Here is a 23407-nt window from a genome sequence, read left to right as displayed (position 1 = left end):
GCCCAGTCAGATCCCTGGTGCCCGACACCCGCTAAGCACTCAGTAAGGATCTGCGAAGGCCTAACTGTGGTGCCACCTTCCTGCGTCCAGCACTTCAACGGGCCCTGTATGCCCATTGCCACGTTCAATCCTCACAACACACTTACGCAGTGAGAGAGGAGGATTAGCTCCATTTTTATAGATGAGGAAACTGAGGCTCACAGTAACTTGACCAAGGTCACTTCACTAGTAAGAGAAGAGCTGGGATTCAAATTCAGGTGTGGCCGACCCCACTAGCAGCTGCTGCCAGTGATCTTTTCTGGACAGTGGATGGATGGCATAAAGGGAGGGATGGAAATAAGGGGAGATCACAAGAACTGGCACAGGAACAGGAGCTAAGAGACTCGCCCCACTCAGAGGCTCAAGGCTGGCTGGCCGCCAGCTGGAGACCTAGCTGTGTACCCCTCCCCTCACCCCAGGGGCCACCCTTGCAGCACCCACCTTCTTCAGAGAGGTTATTCTCTTTGGTCTCCTTGTCCATCTGGCAGCACCAGCCTTCCAGCCGCTCTGTTTCTGCCTGAAGTAGCTTCAAGAACCAGTAGCCATCGCGGCGGCAGGCCCCTGGCTGTGCTGGCTCCGCCGGGGAGCTGGAGGAGGTCTCAAGCCAGGGGTCAGGTGGGGGCAGCGAGGACGCCTCTAGGGCAGGGTCGCTGTTGTCTCCATAGGAGAGGTTGCGCTTGATCTGGGCAATCTTAGGGGCCTGCCGGGGGCCGGCATCGATGCTGATGGAGTTGGGGTGTGGGGTACAGTCTGGGAGGCTCCTCTCAGATGACTTGCAGCTCGAGTCGTTGGCATCCTGGGTGTCTGAGTCAGTGTCCCGTCGGGAGGACATACTGTGCGAGGGGGCGCTGCTTCTGTGGGTGGAGGGGTGCATGGGGAGGGTACAAGAAAGAGAGTGTCACCAAGAGCGCCAGAGACCAGAGGCCGCCCTGACCCAGACACACGGGAGACAGAGAAACGGATGCATCGTCTGCTCACCATGCGCCTGAAGCGGGTCCCACAGCCCCCATCTCATTCTCAGCTCAGCCCTTGCCCCATCCCACCCGAGCCCACACGCATACACACACAAGGACACGGTCATAAGGTTGCCTGTTTACTGCAGTGGGGCCAGGAAGACCACCAACATCGGGGTAGCTGGGGCCATGTCCCAGCCCAGCCTTGGCCCCCCATGGGCTGACTGGTCTCACAGAGCAAGTGCTCATTTGTCCACCCGCCCAACCCTGCCCAGCCTCCCAAGCTTGGGCCACCGCCCGCACCCCAAACCCAGCTTGGTTATTAGAAATTCAGCAAGGAGAAGTGGGTTAGGGAGAGCGGGAGAGGTGAGAGCAGAGGGAGGGAGAGGAGAGGGGAGAAGCAGCTGCCACCTCTGTCCGACTTACCGCCAGTCGTCCTCTACCTGAACCCCGATGGACTGGAATTTGGTAGCGGGACTGGGCTCCTCTTTTGGCACTGGCTGAATGCAGTCAACCTTATTGAAGGACAACGACAGCAACAGCACGGAGACAAAGACAAAAATAAAAAACAAACACCACACTTGCTGCTGAAATTCACATTAGTGGGACGACGCAAACAGACATGTGGACAGACGGACACGAGGCATGCGGACACTGCACGTGGGCCCGAGGCTGGACCAGGTTAAGCCGGGCACTGCTCATTCGCGCGGAGGCGGGCGGGCAGGTGGACGGGAAGTGGGGTGGGGCGGAGATGACTGGCTTTCCCTACTCTGAGGAGGGTGCCATCACATCGATCGCTTTGGGTCCGTTGTCCTCCGAGAGGTGGGAACCGTTCCTTCTAGTCCTCTCCTTTACACGCATCAGAGAAGAAAAAAGAAAGGACGACGAAAGAGAAAGAAAACACACACACACACAAAGCCACAGCCGTTATCCGGTGTAGTTGAAGCTGGGGGCTGTATGAGGCAAAGATCACCTCCCCAACCCTGTGGCTGAAGCTGGGAAGGGCCGGCTGGAGGCACCTATACTAAAGCAAACCTTGGACAGCAGTTCTGGATTTGGAAACTGCCACCAAGGCAAGAGCCAGTGAAGTCACTGGACACTATGGGAGGTCATCCCTGGGCCTCACTCACACTTGGCTGAGGTTACTTTCAGCAGTGGGTGGCCCTGGGGAAGGGCCAGAGCACTTTCTCCACACTCCTGTGAAGTGGAAGAACCATGGCAACCGTGACGCCCTGGGCCTGTCCAGGCACAGGGGACAGAGGTGCCTGGCCATGCAGCAGCTGGGCCAGTGTGCTTCTCTCAAGAATGGGGGAGAACCCACACTTGTCCTAAGGCTTGAGGCACCAAGGGGTAGGACTGGGGTTCAGGGTATCCTCAGAAACTAGGGACTCTCTAGTCTCTTGGCCTCATGGACAGAAGTGGGGGCCAGGGAGGCTTTCTGGGGAAGGTCTGCAGCCACACTCACCCTTGGCAACAGCCAGCTCAAGGAATGCAGCCTCACTATCTTTAAGGAGCTGCAGTGAGAGCACAGAATGGGGCTGGGGGTGAATCTGGGGAGAGGGACACCCAGGATGGGCCAAAGAGCTAGAGTCTTTATCCCAGTGTCATTTTCTGGGTGAAGTGAGTCAACAGTGGTCCCAACTCACTCTCAGGCCTTCTGGGAAGATAAAAGCGTCCAGCTTGGCCAATAACAGGGTGGGACTGCCCACAGACTTGGGTGGTCAGGACCAAGGGTCAGAGTAGGCTACTCTGTGTTTCTAAGAATCCCACCTGGAGAGGCTGTGCAGGGCAGGGACTGGACCCTTATGAAGGAGCCCAGAAAACAAGACACCAGAGTCTCCTGGCCAAGTCTCTTCCTGTATGTATGTGGGGAAACTGAAGCCCAGAGCTGCCTCGTGGGGGAAACAAATCCAGCGGAGTACAAGATATCGAGCCTTTTCTGTTCTATTCAGTCTTCTCCTTTGTATTCCATGCCCTTCTGCATTCTAGTACTCTGTCATCAACTTGCCCATGTCCAATTGCTTGGGGCAGGGGGAGGTGGTGCTGGAAAATGAAGAGCCCTGCCAGCCCTGAGCCACAACGCACACCACCTCATCCTCCTCAATCAACCTCCTGGGCTTGGGAGGGCCCTGCCTCCCCCTGAGCCCTTGCCCACTGTAGCCACCCCTCCCTTGCTGCCCTGAGTGGCCCTGCTTTGGTCGGCAGGTCCAGGCAGGGTAGGGAGAGTCCTCTCACTCTGGATTCAGAGCAACTGCTGAAACTACAAGGCAGGGGCCAAGTTTCCTGGGCTCAGCAAGGCGAGGACAGATACTGCTGTTGGCTGCATGCAGGAGTGCAATGAAGCAGCAGGAGGAAGCCGGTGCACCCAGTGCTATAGGCCGTGGTTATGGGTGTGCGCTGAGTTTGGCCACCTGGCTCAGGGGAACCACCTGCCTGGACCCTTTCCCACGGAGGAAGGCATCAGGACCAGCATCGCCTTTCTCAATTTGACATAGGCCTGGCTGCATCAAGCCACCTACCTGTCCCCAGGGCCCGAGAGGGCTCTGGGCAAAGTTCCCCTCGAACAACCCCCATGGCTTCAGGGCCCTGGGTCCTGGGCCCCTGGCCACCAGTGTCTATGCTCCATGCTGTTCCCGACGCCAAGCGGGGCTATGGCCTCCGCACCCGAGTTGACCTTGGATCAGAGAACTGTTAGGCCAGTCCCGCCTCCTACGGGTTGGCTGGCAGGGCAAAGGTGGAGTGGACAGACAGATAGTAGACAGGCAAACAGTGGACAGGAGATGGCTGGCTGAGTGTAACTACATTCATGGGGACAACCCATCAGAGGAGCAGAAACGCACGTCCACACTGCAGATTCTGCAGCATGTGTCGGTGGACATGCGCAAGGTGTGGCTAGGGGTGGAATTTGGTTTGGCCACTTGGGGCTGACTTCCCAAAATAGACAGACAAGCCACCTTTTCCCAGAAGACCTAGTGGGCCTCCACCAGATGTAATTACACGCAGGCAGGTGCATGGAGCGGACCGAGGACACAGAGTGCAAAAGGAGCCCCTACTTGTATTCCTATAGATGACAGTTTCCTTTTGGGGATGGCCTCGGAGTGGGACTCAGAGCTGGTCAGTGTCCCTTGTTCACTCTTCAGAGCTGCATGTTTTGGGGGTGGCTCTGGGGCCTCAGGGGCTGGGGTGACTCCACCCCGTGTCACGCTGGGCGGGCGGGTACTGCTGTCCAGGCTGTCCGACGAGTTGCTCAGGCCAGACTGGCTAGTCACCTCGCTCTTGTGGTCCTGGCTGTCTAAGTAGGTGTCCTGGGCAGACTCAGTACTGCTCTGGACCGTGACCGAGATGAACGGCTTTGATGTGGTGCGTGGAGGGACCGGTGGCGGGGTCTTCTTATATGCCACTAGGCATGATGAACCTGCAGATGGTGAGAGAAGGCAGGAAAGAAGGGGAGAAGGTGAGAAGGGAAAACCTCCAGCCCTCTCAAGCCCCTTCCAAGGCGGAGGTCCTGCCTGACCTGGCCTCAGCTCTGGCATCAGCCATTGCCTCAGCAAGGATTTCTGGGGCAGGACAATGAGGGTCAGACACAGGAACCACCAAGACAGACACATACCGGCCTTGCCACCCTCATGCGAGGCCAAGTCCAGTGGGGGATGCCAACATTAACCTTCACCTCTGTCACACACAAAGGTGTTACCCAGCTGGGGCGTGGGCTAGATGGTGAGGTGCGTGGTGCCACAAGGCTGTGACAGAGCCTGGCCCGTACCGGGTGGAGACAGTGACAACAGAGCAGAGATCAGCAGAGCTAAGGAATGGTTAGCCTGTCTTTCCTCAAGGTCACTAAGAGATCTACTGCTCCCCTGGTCTTTTCCTTCTGTTTGGATGCTCCCTCCCGTCTGCTCAAAGATGAACACATCCTTCAGGGCCCAGCTAGCCCCTCCCCCATCCGCTCCCACCCCACCTCCTCATCCTCATGTGAAAACTCCAAACACCAGTCTGCTCCCCCAGGACTCCATCGTGCCTGGGCACGACTCCCTGTTCTCCACTACGATTCAGGAAACCAGGACCTGCCCTGCAGGGGAGTCTGAGCCATCTCTGGGTCTCAATCCTTGCCCAGCCAGGGGCTGGCCCACAGCAGGGACACTGAACACTGAAATAGAAGGTAGTTTTCCAACAACAGTAGCTGCTTGCTGTGAGGGGCTAGGTTGAATGCCTCTCTCAGCACCTTAATTCCCAAGTGCCCTTTCTACTGTGAGGATTATAACAAGCCCCTACTCTGGTCCAGGCCCAGGCTAGGAATTGGAACCAGATAAGCCCTGCCTTCAAGGGGCTGCCAATCATGGCGATAGTGACAGCCCAATGGCAACCCACAAGATAAGGCCCAATGCCACAGGGGCCGTGGACAAGGGACAGCAGAATCCATCCATCTGCCAGTATGGGATACCACTTCACAAATCTGTCAGAATGGCTAAAATAAAACACCACCAAATGCCGTCAAGAACGTGGATAAACTGAATGATACAAGCACCTAGGAAAACGCACTGGAATTTTCTCACAAAACTAAGCATGCAATTACCATACAACCCAGCAATAGCACTCTTAGACGTTTATCCCACAGAAATGAAACCATATTCACAAAAAACTTATACATGAATGTTCACTGCAGCTGTATCTGTAATAGCCAAAATCTGGAAACAACCTGACATCCGTCAGCGGGTGGAAGAAGAAACAAACTGCGGCACAGCCGCCCCATGCACGCACTCAGCAATGAAAGGATGAGCCACTGAGACAAGCACCTACTTAGATGAGTCCCAAGCAAATGATGCTGAGTGAGAAAAGCCATCCCAAAGTTATATAAGATTCCATCTTTATAACATTCTTGAAATGACCTAATTATAAAAATAGAGAACAGACTAGTGCTCACACTAAGCAGAGAGGCACTAGAGAGAAGGAGGTGGGGAGGGCGACAGGGAAGTGGGTGCGGATACCGAGAGGCACCCAGAGCAGTTCTGCACCCAGTGGAGACGCCTACATGCACCTACATATGTGATACAACTGCACAGAACTAACACACACACCAGCGAGTAAAAGTGAAACTGGAAATCTGAATAAGATGGGTGGATTCTATCTATGTCAATATTCTGGATGTGATACTGTACTACAATTTTGTAAGATCTTACCATTGAGGGAACCTGGGTAAAGGTACATGGGATCCCTATGTATTATTTCTTACAACTGCATGTCAATCTACAATTCCCTAAAAATAAAAAATGAACATAATAAAAAACCTCATCCATCTGTCTGTTCATCCAGTAGACATCTATGAAGCCAGGGACTTGTACCGGATTCCAGAGAAGCTGGGAGCCTCATCAGCTGAGACACAGTTGTGAAATGAGTGGTTTGAAAGTAACAGATGCCACAATGGAAAAGCCCAAGGAGCTGGACGCCGTGCCCAACCTAATCTGGAGGTGACAAAATGCTCCAGTAGCTCCTTGCCAGTAGCACTCACTTCCCACTCATCTGTTCAAAATGTCCCAGTCCTGCTCAGGCCTCCAGAAAACTCGGGGATCCCCCAGACAGACACACTTGCAATCTTTGATCATCAACCTAAGAAGAGCAGTGCATGGGCAGAAGTAAGGCCACCTCTCTGCGCCAGGAGAAGGCAGGCAGCAGGCAGGGCTCACCGCCTGTGTGAGGAGGCACGGGCCTGCTCAGGGAACAGGAGCTCCTGCATTCAGCTGGCCATAAGGCACAGGCCAACAGCCGAAACCTGGGTCATTTACTAAGCTGTGCTCAGCAGCTTTGTGGCTTTATAATTTAAGCCTCATAGTGACTCTGGAGGTGGGGTAACGATTATACCCACTTTACAGGTGGGGTATGTGAAGCTCAGAAATGTTAGACAGCTTGCCCAGAGTTGCCAGGGATAAGTAGCAACCACATCTGTTCAACTGAACAGCCCAGCTCACTGTGCGTTCCAGACCTTGGGCCCCTTCCTGCGGGGTCCTGGGACTGGTCTGCAGGGCACACCAAGCCGAAATCTGACTGCTGGAGTAGGAGCGGCCTAGCTTGAAAGTAGAGGCTGGCTTCCAGGCCCTGGCTCCACCTAGGCAACCTCCTGCTTGCCCTCGGGACTTTTCAGACCCCCATCTGTGCAGTGGGCGGGTGGAGGTGGTTCTAACTGGGTAACAGCACACAGCATTTTACATTCATCCTCTCCCTCAACATAGGTATGGAGCCACCCATCACTGTGACTAAGGGAAAGTCCCCTTCTCCCCACTTGCATGCAGTTGTATCATTTGAGAGTCATTCCTTTAGGGGTAAGGTCCAGAAGCCAGTGAGCAGCGTGGAACCAGACAAGCCTGACTTCAGATCCCAGCTCTGTCATTTACCACTTGTGCAGACCCTTTTTCTTCCTTGTGAAAAGGGAGCGATTCCATTGGCAGAAGCGAAGGCTCAGTCCTGCCTACCACGGGCATGGCTCCTGCAGGTTTCTGGTACCGAGGAAACTGGGCCAGGAGGGGGCAAGCCTAACTTTCACCACTCCCCAGCCACTGGAAGGGCCAGCTCGAGGGTAGTTTCTCCCAACAACTGGATGTTTAAAATAGCTCTTAAAGCCAGCAGCCACCACTGTCTAGCAGAGACAGGGCTAACTCACTGAGGATTTCAGGAATGGATTTATTTGGCTTAGAAGTCCCAAAGGAAGCAGGGTTTCAGTGGGGTTTTATGTTCTAGATCAGAACAGTGAGCCCCAATTTGTTCCAAGCCAGCCCCAATTTACTCAAAATAGTTAAGGGGGCCAGGTACAGTAGCTCAAGCCTGTAATCTCAGCACTTTGGGAGGCTGAGGCTGGAGGATCACCTGAGGCCAGGAGTTGGAGACCACCCTGGGCAACACAGTGAGATCTCATCTTTACAAAAATATTTTAAAAATTAGCCAGGTGCAGTAGTGTGTATCTATAGTCCCAGCTACTGAGGAGGCTGAGGCAGGAGAATTGCTTGAGCCCAGGAGTTTGAGGCTGCAGTGAGCTATGGATCATACCACTGCACTCCAGCCTGGGTGACAGAGCAAGACCCTGTCTCAAACAACAAAAAAGGGGGGGAATATCCCCCTTATGGGAGTAGCAGTTAGCATGGAAAAGCCAGAACTGGGCTCTTAGCCTGGATGAGTCTTTGTGACACCAGTCAGAGTCCTTGTCCCCGTCTGTGAGGTGGAGACAACCCCAGCTGTGAGTCGTCAGCATGTGCAGCATTCACCAGGATCTGGTGGGGAAGAGGTGTCCCCCCTCTTCGCAACAGAAGACAATAGTGCTGCCAGAAGTCTGGACAGAGGACTGAGCCTCCAGCCTCGCTCTCAGGGCTGCTGGGCCCAGAGTTCTACTAAAGCACACTCAGAGGCCCTGAGCCCTGGCTGAGGCCGCCAGTCACTAGAGGGAGAGTGATCCAGCCAGAACGTGAGTCCAGGCCAGATGCGATAAGAAGAAAAGTGAACTTATCTTGGATTTCTATGTCTCATGGGGCACGGGTTACAGCCAGATACGTGGTGTGTCTAAGAGAGGATTTGGGGACCTTGAGGGCTTCCTGGGGGGCAGGCACCCCTCAGCTCTGAGGACTGCCCCCTGGGGTAGGGGAATGGGACTTGACCTTGTAACAGTATTTCAACACTACTAATGCAGGAAATACAGGCCAACAACTTACCCCTGCCTCTTCCAACCTCCAGCTCTAGCCACTTCTTCCCGCCTCCCCCGGGGCCCTTACACATGCTGTTCGTTCTTTCTGCCTGGAAGGCTCCACTCAGGTCTTACATGTTTCAAATGTCACTTCCTCTTAGAGGCCCTCCCCTCACTCCTCTTCCACCCAGGAATCGCCAACAGAACACCTACCACACCTGTCACCAGCTTACTGAAGGATTCACTTGTTGATAGCTAGGGCAGTTGGGGGAACTCAGTCTTGGCACAGCAGGTCACCTCCGAGGCCCGGGGTAATGCCTCAAGCACAGAAAGCTCTCAATAAATACTTGTTAAATGAGAAAATCAACCTCATTATAACTACAAAAAACCTCAGTTGCCAAAAATCAAGATGATTTGGCCATAGCAAAGGCTCCCAACATTTTAGTATCCAAGGCTCCAGCCTCCATCAGAGTCCTTTCTGCTTGGTCTCCGCTCACCCATCTCTGCAGCTTCATCTCCTGCCCCTCTCACTCCCTCGCATGCCCCTTCCAGCTTCAGAGAAACAAACGCGCTGTGCGCTGTTCCTAAACACACACCTCCACGCGTCCAAGCCTTTACGTGTGCACCTGTTTCTGCCGGAGCCTCTTTCCCTGTCCTCCAGCCCCAGTACATTCTGGCCCAGGCAGAGCCAGCCCCTTGCACCTTTCTCTGTGCATCAGTTGGAGCACTCAGGGCTGTGGTCCTGCCTCCTGACTGTCCCATGTGTGTGGGCGGCCTAGTGTCTGGCCCACATGGTGCACAGCCATCATGTGCCAACCAAACTTGAGAGGGAGGCAAGTGGCCCAGAGACCTAAGATGTTGGAACTGACCAGCCCCGCATCCTCTAGCGTGTGGCTGCTGACCTTCCCTGCCCTGAGGAGACATTGTGTGTGCCACAATTTTCAACATGGCATGTGAGTCACTCTTCATCCATTCAGTCTAGAAAAGACTGATTTTTCAGTTCTAGATTTGCCTAGGGAGCTGAGGGGTGACTGTTTCCCCCAGCTGGTCCTTGAGAGTTTTTTTTTTTTTTGAAACAGAGTCTCGCTTTCTTGCCTAGGCTAGAGTGAGTGCCGTGGCATCAGCCTAGCTCACAGCAACCTCAAACTCCTGGGCTCAAGCGATCCTCCTGCCTCAGCCTCCCCAGTAGCTGGGACTACAGGCACGAGCCACCATGCCCAGCTGCTTTTTATATATATATGTATTAGTTGGCCAATTAATTTCTTTCTATTTTTATGGTAGAGACGGAGTCTCACTCAGGCTGGTTTTGAACTCCTGACCTTGAGCAATCCGCCCGCCTTGGCCTCCCAGAGTGCTAGGATTACAGGCGTGAGCCACCGCGCCCAGCCTCCTTGAGAGTATTTTTAAAGCTCCTGAGTGAAGCACCTGCTAAGTCACAGCATCCTGAACCACCTGTCCCATCCCGTGGGCTGCATGCTTGCCTCCGACACCACCCCTCCCGGCCATGCAGGTAACTCGTGCCAAGGCTCAGGCAGGAGCCAGCTGTGCGACGCATCCTCCATGCAGCCGGCCCTGGCCCCAGACATCTAGCCCAGCCTCCCTGCCCCACAGCACACAAGCCCTTGCTGCCTCTAAAGAGAAGTTCCTTTTGTCTCATTATTTTCGTCCTCTGCCCCAAGATTTTATCCACCCAACTGTATTCATCAGGTCAGAATGAATTTGTTTCTGCATTTTGTTTTTAATGCCAAAGTGTATAAGATGGCCAAACAGAGCTTTAAATGCTCAGGAGTGGCTGTGACTCCATCTCCCGTGCTCCCCGAGAAGCTAGCCCCTGGCAACTGTCTTGGAGGCCAGGCAAGGCCCTCATGCCTGCTGGCTCCCAGGGGCCTGAGCTTGGCAGACGACTAAAGGAGAAGAGGCCTAGACTACCCCAGAGGAACAGATGCCACAGGGCCACAGACGACGTGGGGGCCAGGGCAGCAGGCTTTACAGAGAGGACAGAGGGGCCCAGCCCAAGGCGCCCCACGAGTGGTGGGGGCTGGCCTTGGAAAGAGCCAGACTCCTTTAAGTCCCTTTGCTGGCTCTGCCAAGCTGGGGAAAGGACTTGTCAGAGGAAGCGCTAAGGGCTGGTGAGACCCCATCCTCTCTCCCACCCAGTGAGTAACCTGCCAACCCACACAGCTAACTCGGGCAACTCATTTGTGTGCTATGGTGAAAACAGAGGCCAAAGGCTCCCACCCACTGGCCTCAAATTCCTTCCTCCTCCTCTCCTCTGCTTCTCCACCCACCCCAAAGCGGGGGGTGTTGGGAGAGAATTCTAAGCAGCTAGGTCAGGATCAGGGACAAACTGCCCTCTCAGAGCCACTTCCCAGTTGACAGCCCCTGCATGAGACCCCCTCTCCCTTACTGTGTCTTAAACATTAGCAATCAATGTCAAACTTCACTTTCAACCTTCAGCAAGGGGGACAGACAGCTAGCACCTCTCACGCCAACACCCTCCCAAGTCCTTCTGGGGATCCTCCACTGCTCCCCACACCCAGGTTCCTCCCAGCTACCCCTCCAACCCTTCCCTTCTTCCCCAGATCTAGAGCCAGGCTCCCTAAGACCATCCACACTGCTGACCCCTGGCCTTACGACCTCCTGTCCTGCCTTCCTGCCCCTCTTCCACTCTGGCCATCTGAAGAATCCAAACATGTCACTGTTTTGTTTGCAACCTTTCAATGGTGCCACAACCTCCCTAGTGGACTTGGAACCCTTCAGTGGGGGCATTCAGGGCCTCCAGAATCTGCACCTGCCTTGGACCCCAGCATGCACAGGAGCCAGGAGGTTACAAAAGTGTCGCACTGGTGAAGACAAAGCCGTAAAGCTCCAGGAGCTGGCCCTGCCCTCAGAGCCGTGTCAGAAGCCAGGATGCATTCCTATTGGTAGCGACACTGAGGCTAACAGATGGCCTTACTAAGCACTGACCAGGGCTGGGCCTGAGCCCGTGCTTCGTATGCACCCCATCCTAGTTATCTACGGCCTGCGTACATGCAGATTTACCTACTCACTTAGATTCACTTGTAACCGCAAAACCAACACTCAGGGCCTTTGTGGCCACTCACAGTCGTGTGCGCCTGACGCACACATCCGCAGCTGACTGCACAAGCTGACATTCCCCTTCTCACTCAGCTCTCGTGCTGTAAACAAGTGTCCTCTTCATGGTCTATTTTCCCATTTTTGTGCTTTGTTGGTGATGTCACTGTTTAGAATGGCCCCCAGGCACAGTGCTGAAGTGCTGCCTAGCGTTCTGAGAGCAATAAGCCTGCATGTGCCTTATGGGAAAACACGTGTGTTAGACATGCTTCATCCAGGCATGACTCACAGTGCTGTTGGCCACAACTTCAATGTTAAGGAATCAATTATATATTCAGTAAAGGATAAACAAAAACACATATAAAACAAGGTTATGTATTGATTGGTTGGTGGCAATGTGATGAGAGGCGTTGTAGTGACCCCTTTTTTCCCATAGGAGCAATAGTTTAATATTTGCTATGACTTTGTGAACTTAACTGCCGCGAATAATGGGAATTGACTTTGACCGACTGGATCCTCAGAACCAGTATGCACCCAGTGGGTTGTCACTGCCCCATTTGCCAAAGCTGGAATGATTTGCCCTCGCTCACCTCCTCGCTAGGCAGTGAACCCAGGCTGCCTGAAGGCTGACCGCTACCCGATGGCCCCTTTGCTGCACTGCACATCAGTTGTTCCACCCATAAAATGGGATGTGAAACCCAATGTGCTCTGGGTAGGGCCAAGGAGATGAGAGATGTAAGGTGCTTTATAACTGTGGGTGAACCCATGCAACTCCTGTTACCATGGTTTCTGGATGCAGGAGGGAGTGATCCTCTCATGAGAGACAGTCTGGGGGCCTCTCTGGAGTTCTAGTTGACTGGGTCTGGATAGATGGCCAGAGCCACTGAGGGGTAAGGAAATAGAGGGCTTTCCAGTGAAGGGATCCTCTGTGAGCAAAGGAGCAAGGCACAGGGGAAAAATGGAGTTTAGGTACTTTAGCTGGTAGAGGGAGGCCGGGGACCAAGGCCAGGAGATCCAAGAGAGGGAGGCCTCCTCTCACACAGGGCTCTCAGCTTCCTGAGGCTGCTTGGACAATGGGAACTGAGGCACTTTTTTTCGGCCCACAGCATACTCCATAAAATCCTTCCAGACTGGCCTGAGGTTGGAGAATTTTACTGCACACAGGCGCTGACAGCAACTAGGGTGTTGTCATCCACTATCTCAAGAGCCCAGTGCACTTGGCAGCTCGGCTGCAAAAGCCAAGGCCACCTCAAGCTGAGTGTTCAGAACGCATCCTCTCCTCCCTATCAGCCTTGCTCTCCACGTGGGGGCCCTAAGCACTCAGGTACACACCCCAGAAGCCTGGGAATTCCCACTGCTCTGCGTACAGAAACTAGCGTCTCTCCACCCCCAACAGGCCTGGTCTTTCTCCTGGCTGGCCTCCCTGCTTTATCTGTGGGCCACAATCACTCTCTAAATCTGAAGTTTTAAAAAGTGCAAATGGGATTACTTCTTTTTACAGCTTTTCAAAGGCTCCTCACTCTGCAGAATAAAATCCACATTGCTCACCTTGGCCTACAGTAGAGACTGTCCCCTGCCCACCTCAGTTCCTATAGTTCCCCTTGCTCATTCCATTCCAGCCACAGCCTCTCTGCTATTCTTCAAACACTCCAATCATGCTCCCACCTCAGGGCCTCTGCTCCTGCGTGCCCTGTCTGAAATGATCCCCAGCCTCATCTCTGCATGTCTGCTCCTGCTCATCCTGATTCCAGGTCTCAGCTCAAGTGGCACGTCCTCAGTGAGGGCGTCTCTGAGGAAGCTGTTTGTTTCATTCAAGCACTGACCACGTATTAGTTCACCTGTCTTTTGCCTCTCGCCCCTACCAGATAGGGACCATGAGTATCTACATAGGTCCCTTGATCATCTTATACAATTAGGATGCTCTCCCAACACCACGCCCAATACACAGCTGGGCTCAGTAAAAACTTAATGAACAAATCCCTATTTGACATCTGGGTAAACTAAGGCTCTGGGGAAGATGAATAATTTACTCCTATCTTTGAGTGGAAATCTACTGCCCAGGGCCAGGGGTTTGAACTTCCTTCAGGACAGCCCTCAATACTGCCCAGGGCCAGGGGTTTGAACTTCCTTCAGGACAGCCCTCAATACACACATGCATATACACCGCCTCCGTACCGCCAATACACACACCACAGTGGCACAATCCGGTGACAGGTAGAGCCCTGGGCAACTCTGCTTGAAGTTGGCCAGTGGGCTGAACAAACCCTAAGCATTGGGCTTTGGAAAGTGTTTTGACAAATAATCATTTCTGAAGAGTGGCAGAGAAAGAAAGTGGTGCTTCCAGTGACACTTTCCGGGCAAGATGTATCAGTAGGACAGATCTAAAAGAATCATTACTGAGTGAGCCCCGGCCAGGTGCTGCTTTATCCAGACACAGCTCTGGGAGGAGAGGTAATTATGACTGATGTTTTATAGATGAGAAAAGGCTTTTTACCCTTACGAGTGGCAGCGTAGAACGCCCCGTTCTGCAAGGCCAGGCTGCCAGGTTCTAAACTCAACACTGGCCACGCTAGGCTGTGTACCTAGTGCAGGGCCTGGGTCCCTTCTGGGCCTTAGTTTCCCCAGCTGTAAACTAAGTGGGTTGGCTCTGAATAGAGGTGGCAAGTTACAGTGTCTACAGGGAATCTAACCTCTCCGGCCCAAGGCTGCCATGTGGACAGCTGGGCCCAGCATTGTCAGAGCTGCCGAATGTGCCAGAAATCCGGATTTTAAAAGGTGTATGAAACCTCTGAATAATCTTTTGTATATTTCAAAATGGTGAGAAGAATTCAAATGTTCCCAGCATAAAGAAAAAGTAAATACTTGAGATGACAGATATCCCAGTTACTCTGATGTGATCATTTCACAATATATGAATAGTTTCAAAATCTCGTATGTATATCTATTATGTATCAATAAAAAAATCAGTTGGCAAAAAAAAAAAGACCTGAAAATTTTCAAATAGAGATAATTCATAGTTTTAAGAAACGCCACAGGTAGATGTGTGGGAGCTAAAGTGGCCTGTGGCACACAAGTTTATGACTGCTGCAGTAGCCGCCCCTCAGAACTCCATGCTCCTTCTGGAGCTCTGGCCCCTCCCTGCTCCCCAGGAAGGCTGTCCATAAAGCCTCCTCTTGGAAAGGCAGGAATCCCTCGGGAACCTGGAGATGGGGGCAGCCAGGAGGCACTTCTGGTGGCGTCTCTGTTCCAGCTGGGTGGAAACAGAGAAAGCCCCTGCTGTTGGCAGGCCAGGTCTGGTTTCAGGCTCTTGACACCAGGGCACAGGTGGCAGGAGAGCCCCATCCGAAGTACAGATGGTCACCCCCTTTCATGGTCTATAGCAGCTGCCTGAGAGGCACCTGCTTGGTTGCCGAGGCAATGTCCACACACCCCCACCCCCAGGCTGCTCTTGAGGGGAGCTGCTCACACTCCAGCTGCGGAGCTGAGGTCAAGGGTATGAGGGGCTTTTTTCCTGACATGTCTGGGGAGAGGTTAATAAGCAATGCCCTCCAGGTGGACCCACAGTTCAGGACAACTGGTTCTCAGTGGGTGGGAAACCAGAGACTTCAGAAGCACTAGGGCAGGAGTCCTCAAACTTTTTAAACAGGGGGCCAGTTCACTGTTCCTCAGACTGTTGGAGAGTGCGCACTGTGGGCCCGGGACAAGTTGGCTGCTAAGCATGACAGGCAGCAGTGGCAAAAACACCCAGTGGCCTGGATAAATGTCCTAGGCGGGAGGCATGTGGCCCGCAGGCTGTAGTTTAAGGATGCCTGCTCTAGGGCATCTCCCACTGAGGACAGAACACAAACTGGTCTAGCATGAAGCACTTTAATTATAACAGCTCACCAACCCTTAACCAGGCCTATGATTCTCATTTCAAAGAGAGAGAAGATAAAAACAAAAACAAAACCTGAGGCTCAGAGGAGTGAATAGCCCAGGGTCTTACAGCCAGTTAGTGGAAAAGCCAGGATTTGAGCCACGGCCTTCTAACCAGAGCCAGTGCTTTTAGCTAGCACTTAACCACCCTGCCCAGGGTGGGAGGTAGGTGCCACTTGTTAGGGCCTGGCCTAGATCTTGGCCAGGCCAGCTCCCCAGTCAGGGCCTAAATGGGCCCTTACTCCTAGGGTCCCTGGACAGGGTTTGACTATTTTCTGAGTGGGTTAGATGGCGGCAGCTCTGTTGCTGCTAACCACAAGTACAGGGCCCTGGTGCCCCTTGGGCCAGAATGCCAGCACACAGCTAAAACAGCCCACCCTGTTGCCTACTGCCCTTCTTCAGGCCTTGCTCTCCAGACACATGGTCCCAATGCTCCCAACTCTGTCTCCAGGAACACCAGAACTCCTGAAATGGGTTTCCCAGTCACCCAGCACTTCTCCAGTTTGGCTGAGTCTCACCAAAGCCTGCAATGTAAGGTCCAGAGAGGTGGGACCACTGGTGCCAGGTCACACGGCTGGTTGAGGGGGTGCTGGGATTGAAAAGAGGATGTGGAGCCTCTGAATTCCAGGGCTGAAGGGCCCTAGGAGATAGTATAGTAACTCTGGTGATTGTCAAACCAGGTTCTGGAGAACTCCAAGGGGAACCTGGGGAAGGCTCTTTGGATCCTCACCCCACTACTCCAGCTCCCTCTGAGCAGCTCCATCTTCCTTTTTCCCTCCATATAGAATTTCTACACGGTATTTTGAGACCCACTAGACTAATTCAACCTCTCATAGTACACACGAAGAAACCAAGGATCAGAAAGGCACTCACTGAGGGTTTGGCAGCACAGCAGGGACCCTGGCCTGGAGCTGAGTGTTCCTGTCCCCCAGACTAAGAAAGGAAGCTGTCTTCAGGTTCCCAGGCTGCAGAGCACCAGCTCCAGGCATTCAGGGAGGTAACCACATGCAGCTGAGCCCCACCTCCTCCAGCCCCTAACCAGGGACCCCCAAAGAGGGTTTTCTTTCCCCAAAACCATTTCCACCACTACTGCAACTGTATCCAGTAAGTGACCTATCAGGCAACATTCACTGTGGCCCATTCTGTGCTGGAATCTGCCACAAACATCCTCTTATTTATCTCAGAGACTCACCTGCAGCGTCTGCTCTGCCAGTAGCTCTGCTTAGAGGTCTCTGCCCGGCCCCACCCCACCCACCAGGAGTCTGAGCTTTAAAGAGATACTAGCTCCCAAGCTGTAGTTATTAAACCATGATTTTCTTGTTAGGTATGAAAGCTACAACCACTAGCCAGGTTACTAGTGGTGAGTAGAAGAGCTGGTTACAGAGCTTCCACCGTTCTAGCCCAGTGCAAAAACTGGACAAGTATAGCCCATTTGGACTGGTGAGGGATAGAGGTGGAGAATGCAAAATTTGCCTTTTCAAATACTGCTTGGCTTTTCAAATACTGGTGCTATCATGTGAGCCTTGTTGTTACCTTTCCAAAGCCCTAAGGTCCCCAAAAAGCCCAGTCTGGGAAGTACTACTTGAAAAGAACCTCAAAACAATTTCCCTTACTTCTGAAGTGCTGACGTCAAACCCTGGTGATGGGTCACAAAAGCCTGGCTTTCACAAACTGTCAAAGACCCCGTGTCTAGTGCAAAGCCAGACACTGCCAGGTCCTGTGCACCTTGATTGCTGGCCTCTTTCATCACTCTGAATGACCGAGCGGATCCCAGAATAGCAAGACGGTGTAAGAGGCTCATTCACTGTGCCTGGAGTGGCAGGTGGTATATCGGGTGACAGAAGCAGGAGCCAAGAACCCCCGGCAGCCAAGACATGGGATGAGACTAACGATGCAGGCTGAATGGGGGAAACCACGAGTTCAGTTCAGGTCAGCACAGGCAACACTGCCTGCCTCTGTGCCAGGCAGGCTCTGGGGACAGAGACACAGGCAGGGAGACAGCCCTCTTCTCAAAGTTTATATTAAGATCCTGAGTTTGGGATCCCAAGTAGGGCGATTACACAAGAAAAGCAGCACGTGTGGAAGAATGCTTTAGTGACTCCGGCTGACCACTGACACAGTCTGAAGCTGCAGAGAAGAGACCCAGGACCAGAGAGGAGCAGTCCCCACCAAACTCTGGATAACATTGTGGCTATCGCAGGTAAATCTAGGCAAGTGACATTGCCAAACTGGAACCTGATGAGAAAAGGTGATCCCATTCCAGCAAGTGTTTATTTATAGTGGGGAAGCCACGCATCGAGCCGGACACTAGAAACCCAGGATGAGTAGTCCTCGTCCTCAAGAAACCCACAGTAAAGCGCAGAGATGACAGTGAAGTGCCTCCTCTACTGACTGGGCACCGTGGCAGTCAAAGGGAGCTGCATGAGAAAGCCTAGGGCTGATTCAACAAGAGTGATTAGTAATGTCTGTGACAGATGTTGAAAATGGGGTGACACAGGTGCACCCTAAGTCATGGTGTGTCTAACTGGCAGGGAGAGACAGTTCAGAAAGGCATGGTTACTGTCCTCAAATACCTCAAAGACTGTCACATATACATGTGGCCCCAGAGTGGGGAGGGAAGGTGAGGATTGCTAAGGGGAAGCAGAGATGGCCAAAGATGGAAGAGGGGCCAAGGAGATGGCCAGCCAGGCTAGACACGGGCAGGATGGATGCCAAGCAGGGAACTCAAGTCTCCCAGGCCTGAGCTCCTCTTTCTTTGCCCTTCTACTTTACACCCAATTCTGGATGTCACATCAGACATCATCTTTGTGTATGGCATTCATAGTTCAACCTTTTTTTTTTTTTTGCCTCTGGAGAATTATTAGTATCATCAACAAGCAGAAAAGGACAAAAGGAGAACGTTCATATAGCCTAGCCACATGGGAAATGACACAAGGACTAACACCAGGGCCTCAGCAAGGTCAGGGCTTAACACACCGTCATCTAGGAGGTCTGGCGGTGCAAAAGCCCCTACCTGAGATGATACATCCGTCCTCAGAATATAAGAGCAGCTGACACACACTGCCCCAGCCCCTTCCAAATACCTGCTTATGACAGAAACTGCCAGCAGGTTAGCAGTCTGAGTATTGGTTCCAGCCCACACTCTCTGTATGACTTAGGCTCTCTGGGCCTCAATTTCCCCCATCTATAAAATGAGAACAATACTGACTTGCCCTGTCCACTGCCCTAGGACTGCTGTGACTCAGGTGAGGAACTGACATTAAGATAGCCTGTGGGGCCCACAGAGCTGCTGCCCATCTCACGCCCTCCAGGGACTCTGCGGACCAGAGGCTGAGGGTTTCTGGCCTGGGGCAGAAGTGAGGGATCTTATCCTTTCCCAGGGGCTGAGTTTAAGAAAGTCCAGGGTCCTGCCCAGCACTCTCAGCCATCTACCCACCCCTCCACACCATGCCTGTACCAACATTTTTCTAATATCTTAGCGTGTGACCACTGGCCTCTCTGCCTTCCCACGCACCCCTCTAACTTCTCTCCACCGCCCTCTTCATGCCAACACACCATGCTCTCAGCTTCCAGACCTCTGCACTGGCTGCGCCCTGCCTGAACCCCTGATTCCTCTCTAATCCTGCCTCCTCCTTTAGGGCTCAGCTCCAGCATCACTCCCTCCAAAAAGCCTCCCAGACAGTCTCCCCAGACTCCTGCCCTGGCTCCTTCACTGGGTCAGTACCCCACGCTTAGGCACATCACAGGCCCCTGCCCACCATGCTGTTTTTACAAGCCTGTTTACTTTTCTGCTTCTCCTTTTAGACCAGCAGTCCCCAACTTTTTTGGTACCAGGAACCGGTTTCATGGAACACAATTTTTCCACAGACCAGGGGGATGGTTTCGGGATGATCCAAGAGGATCACATTCACGTATTGTGCAGTCAAACCTCTCTGCTAATAATCATCTATGTTTGCAGCTGCTCCCCAGCGCTAGCATCACCGCCTCAGCTCCACCTCGGATCATCAGGCATCACATTCTCATAAGGAGCACACAACCTAGATCCTTCACATACATGTGAGCTTCTGTGTGGCTGTGTTCCAGCAGAATTGTTAAAGGACAGTAGGGTTTGCACTCCTATGAGATTCGAGTGCCACCGCTGATCTGACAGGAGGCGGAGCTTACACGGTGACTCAAGTGATGGTGAGCAGCTGTAAACACAGATGAAGCTTTGCTCACTTGTCTCTGCTCATCTTCTGTTGTGTAGCCAGGTTCCTAATAGGCCATGGAAAGGTCCTGGGCCACAGCCTGGGGGGTGGGGACCACAGCTTTAGACCCTAAGCCTCCTGAAGGCAGGGACCATGAGGTTCGCATCACTATGACCCCATCCCTGGCCCAAAAGAGGTACCCAGGCAAATGCCTGCTGACACTTAGGACCCCATGTCTTGCCCAAAAAGTGGTACAGGCTGGCAGAGCCCTCACTCTGGAAGACCCCGAAGACACACTAAGTAGAATCATGTCTGTAGGAGACGACTTAGCAGCACAAGACAGGCCAGAACGAGCCTTGACTATATGCTTCCCCCTCATGTCTCAGACGCCTCATTATTCAATTTTCCTCTCAACCACCTCTGAAAACACAACATGGTGACATTTGGGAAGATCTCTTTGAAAGAGCACCTACCATTTGGAAGTGTGCCAACCACCCCAACACCGCTCTACAGAATCCTGCCCCGACAATGGCACAGTGTTAGCCATGCTATAATAAATGGCTGGATACTAGTAGCTAATGACCACAGTTACCAGATGTTTGTCATCTGCTCAGGAATTGGTGGCTATTGTAGTAGCCCAGTCACTGTCTGACGTCCTTTCTACCTGCATCTTATCTTTGATCCCCTCAAAGAGATGTTTTCACCACCTCCCTTGTACTGCTAAGAAAAATACAGGCTCAGAGAGGTTGAGGGATTTGCTATGTTGCACAGTGAGTCATGTTCTATCTGCTGAGTGCAAACCCCACAGGTTTCAGCCTCCAGAACCCAACCTCTACAGCATCCAGTCTCACAAGTAGTAAAAATACAAGCTTGCTTCAGCAAGACTGATGCACACCCCCATTACAAAGTCTAGAAGCTGCTATAGAAAGACAAGTTTGCCCTTCCCCTCCAGCTGATGGGATCTGACTACAATGCACTTTCGCAAACACCCCAAGGAGCACCCGAAGAAAGCAGACTTTACCGTGGTAACTTCTACCCCCCTGGGAGCTGCTCCGCCCCGATGTTTTTGCATACATACTTCCCCAGGCGTCAAGCTGTCCTGCCAGACCCTTTTCTGCTCTCACAAAGAAACCTGTGACATCACTTGTCCCTCACAGCCTGCCCCTCCCACGACAGCAGCCCATCTGTAAAAGTGGGAACCTCACTAGGCTGGGGATGGCACACATTCCACTGGGCACTCTACTTCTGGCTGACTGGTATCGCCTATGTCGAGCAGGCTCCTGAAGCTGTGTGGGGGCTCAGTGGAGTGCTGTGACTGATGGACGCTGTGTGCCAGGGGTCCACTATGAAGAGTAACTGCCAAGCACTCTTGTATTTGTTGTCCCTGGGCAAGATTATCACCCGAAAATACTTTAGGATTCTATTCCTATGACAAAGAATTATCATCCTTGATTCTCACCAATATCTTTACCACCCCACCCCCCAATCTTCCCTTGCAGGCCCATCAACACTGGAGCTTCCTTGGGCAATGTTTTAAATCCAGTAAGATGGGAAAGCAACCATCTGTTTCATAGCCAACTACCCTTCGAAAGACTGACCAAGAAACCTCAAACAGCTACAACGGGTAGAATGAGAGTAGCTTGGTTTCAACACAGTTGCCGGTTAAGTGCTGTATGACCTCGGGCAAGTCGCTTTACTTCTGAGTCTCCACTGCTTCCTCTATAAAATGGGGATCAGAAGATTTGTTTTACTTGTACTTAACCACATCTGAACACTTTGCTAGGACTCTCAAGGCTGCAAAGGGAAGTCCACCATCTGTCTCACCCATTCTGGGACATAAACATGTTGGGAAGTATTGGCCCGCTTCCCAGAAGAGGAAGCTGAGGCTGAGGGAAGTGGAGGGATTTGGTTCAAATCCTACAGCAAGTAGCTAATCAACTAATTATACGTGGGTCCTACCTATGATTAGATCCACAGCCCTCCTCATCCCATTCTCCTGCCTGTGGCCAGAGAGGCTGTGGCCAGGCTCCTCACAGCCACCACAGCCTTGGAACCAAGGCTGTCTCTGTGGAGCAAGCCCTCCCAGGAGACAATTGGCCCTTTAACAATTCTGCTGGAACACAGCCACACAGAAGCTTAGATGCGCAGTATGCATTGACTTGTAGAGTTCATCACCACCATAAGAGTTAATTATTCAGAGAAACTGCCCCTCCTCCACCGCTTTTCAAATATACCTCCTTAAAATGGGCTAGTGAATGAGGTACCTAGAGTTCACAGAGACAGAGGATGGTGGTGCCAGAGGCAGGGGGGAGGAGGAAATGGAGACTCAGTGTCTAATGGGCAGTGTTTCAGTTTGGGAAGATGAAAAGAGTTCTGGAGATGGATGGTGGTGATGGCTGCACAACAGGAATGTACTTAACGCCACAGAACTTATTAAGATAGTCAATTTTACAATTTTTAAAAATGGCTCAGAGAGCAGCCCATTGAGGGATTCTCTACCATTGGGCCCAGCAGTTATAAAACTGCTTTGATTTTTCTCATCCCAAATCCAAAAGTCACAAAATAAAAACTTTAAAACTACTTTAAGCATGAATTTTTTTTTTTTTGGAGACAGAGTCTCGCTTTGTTGCCCAGGCTAGAGTGAGTGCCGTGGCATCAGCCTAGCTCACAGTAACCTCAATCTCCTGGGCTCAAGCAATCCTTCTGCCTCAGCCTCCCAAGTAGCTGGGACTACAGGCATGCGCCACCATGCCCGGCTAATTTTTTCTATATATATTAGTTGGTCAATTAATTTCTTTCTATTTTTAGTAGAGACGGGGTCTCGCTCTTGCTCAGGCTGGTTTCGAACTCCTGACCTCAAGCAATCGCCCACCTCGGCCTCCCAGAGTGCTAGGATTACAGGAGTGAGCCACCACGCCCGGCCTGCATGAATTTTTTTTATTTCTGAGTTCATTGCATTTGTGAGCAGGGGCTGATTTATAATCTGCTTATAATCTCTTTCATACAATTTAATAGAAATAAAAGAAAAATAATTCAAATAGAAAATAAAGGTCACAATTCACAATTGCAAAGATGTGGAATTAACTGAAGTGCCCTTCAATTCCTGAGTGGATAAAGAAAACTACACACACCACGGAGTACTAGATATCAATAAAAAGGAATGAAATGATGTCACTGCAGCAACTTGGAGGGAACTGGAGACCATTATCCTAAGTGAAGTATCTCAGGAACGGAAAACTAAACACCACATGGTCTCACTAGTAAGTGGGAGCTAATAGATGGGTACGCACGGGCACAAAGTGATTTAAAGGACATGAGAAACCAAGAAGGGGGATGGTGGGAGGGTGGTGTGGGATAAAAAACTTACCTATTGGGTACAATGAACACTCTTCTGGTTATGGGCACATCAAAAACTCTGACTTAAGCATTATACAAGATACCCATGTAACAAAAACACTTATACCCCCTTAATTATCTGAAATTAAAAAAAGAGAAAATAAAGGTTGGAGGTGTACAAAGGCAGTAATGGATGTATTAGTTTCATTGAGCCCTGGAAAGCAGCTGGATAGGACAGA

The 23407-nt window shown here is 52.1% G+C and overlaps 1 protein-coding gene across 7 annotated transcripts in view; it reads right to left on the bottom strand.

The window, feature by feature from the left end:
* The window catches only part of DLGAP4 (DLG associated protein 4), a 146131-nt gene that overhangs the window by 33042 nt on the left and 89682 nt on the right, over positions 1–23407 (bottom strand). For 3 of the 7 annotated variants that reach the window (XM_012754735.3, XM_012754738.3, XM_012754745.3), the window contains 3 exons: positions 4046–4407; positions 1419–1507; positions 481–893 (listed from right to left, as the gene is read on the bottom strand). In XM_012754735.3, the coding sequence (XP_012610189.1) occupies positions 481–893; positions 1419–1507; positions 4046–4407 (864 nt within the window). Of the gene's footprint in view, positions 1–480; positions 894–1418; positions 1508–1761; positions 1842–4045; positions 4408–20853; positions 21273–23407 lie in introns of those variants that run through there. The other 4 variants (XM_012754736.3, XM_012754739.3, XM_012754744.3 and 1 more) reach the window with 3 other exon arrangements.

The sequence above is a fragment of the Microcebus murinus genome, chromosome 16 (genome assembly GCF_040939455.1).
Source record: "Microcebus murinus isolate Inina chromosome 16, M.murinus_Inina_mat1.0, whole genome shotgun sequence".
In the NCBI taxonomy this organism is placed as follows: Eukaryota; Metazoa; Chordata; class Mammalia; order Primates; family Cheirogaleidae; genus Microcebus; species Microcebus murinus.
This window is presented reverse-complemented; position numbering and strand designations above follow the sequence as displayed.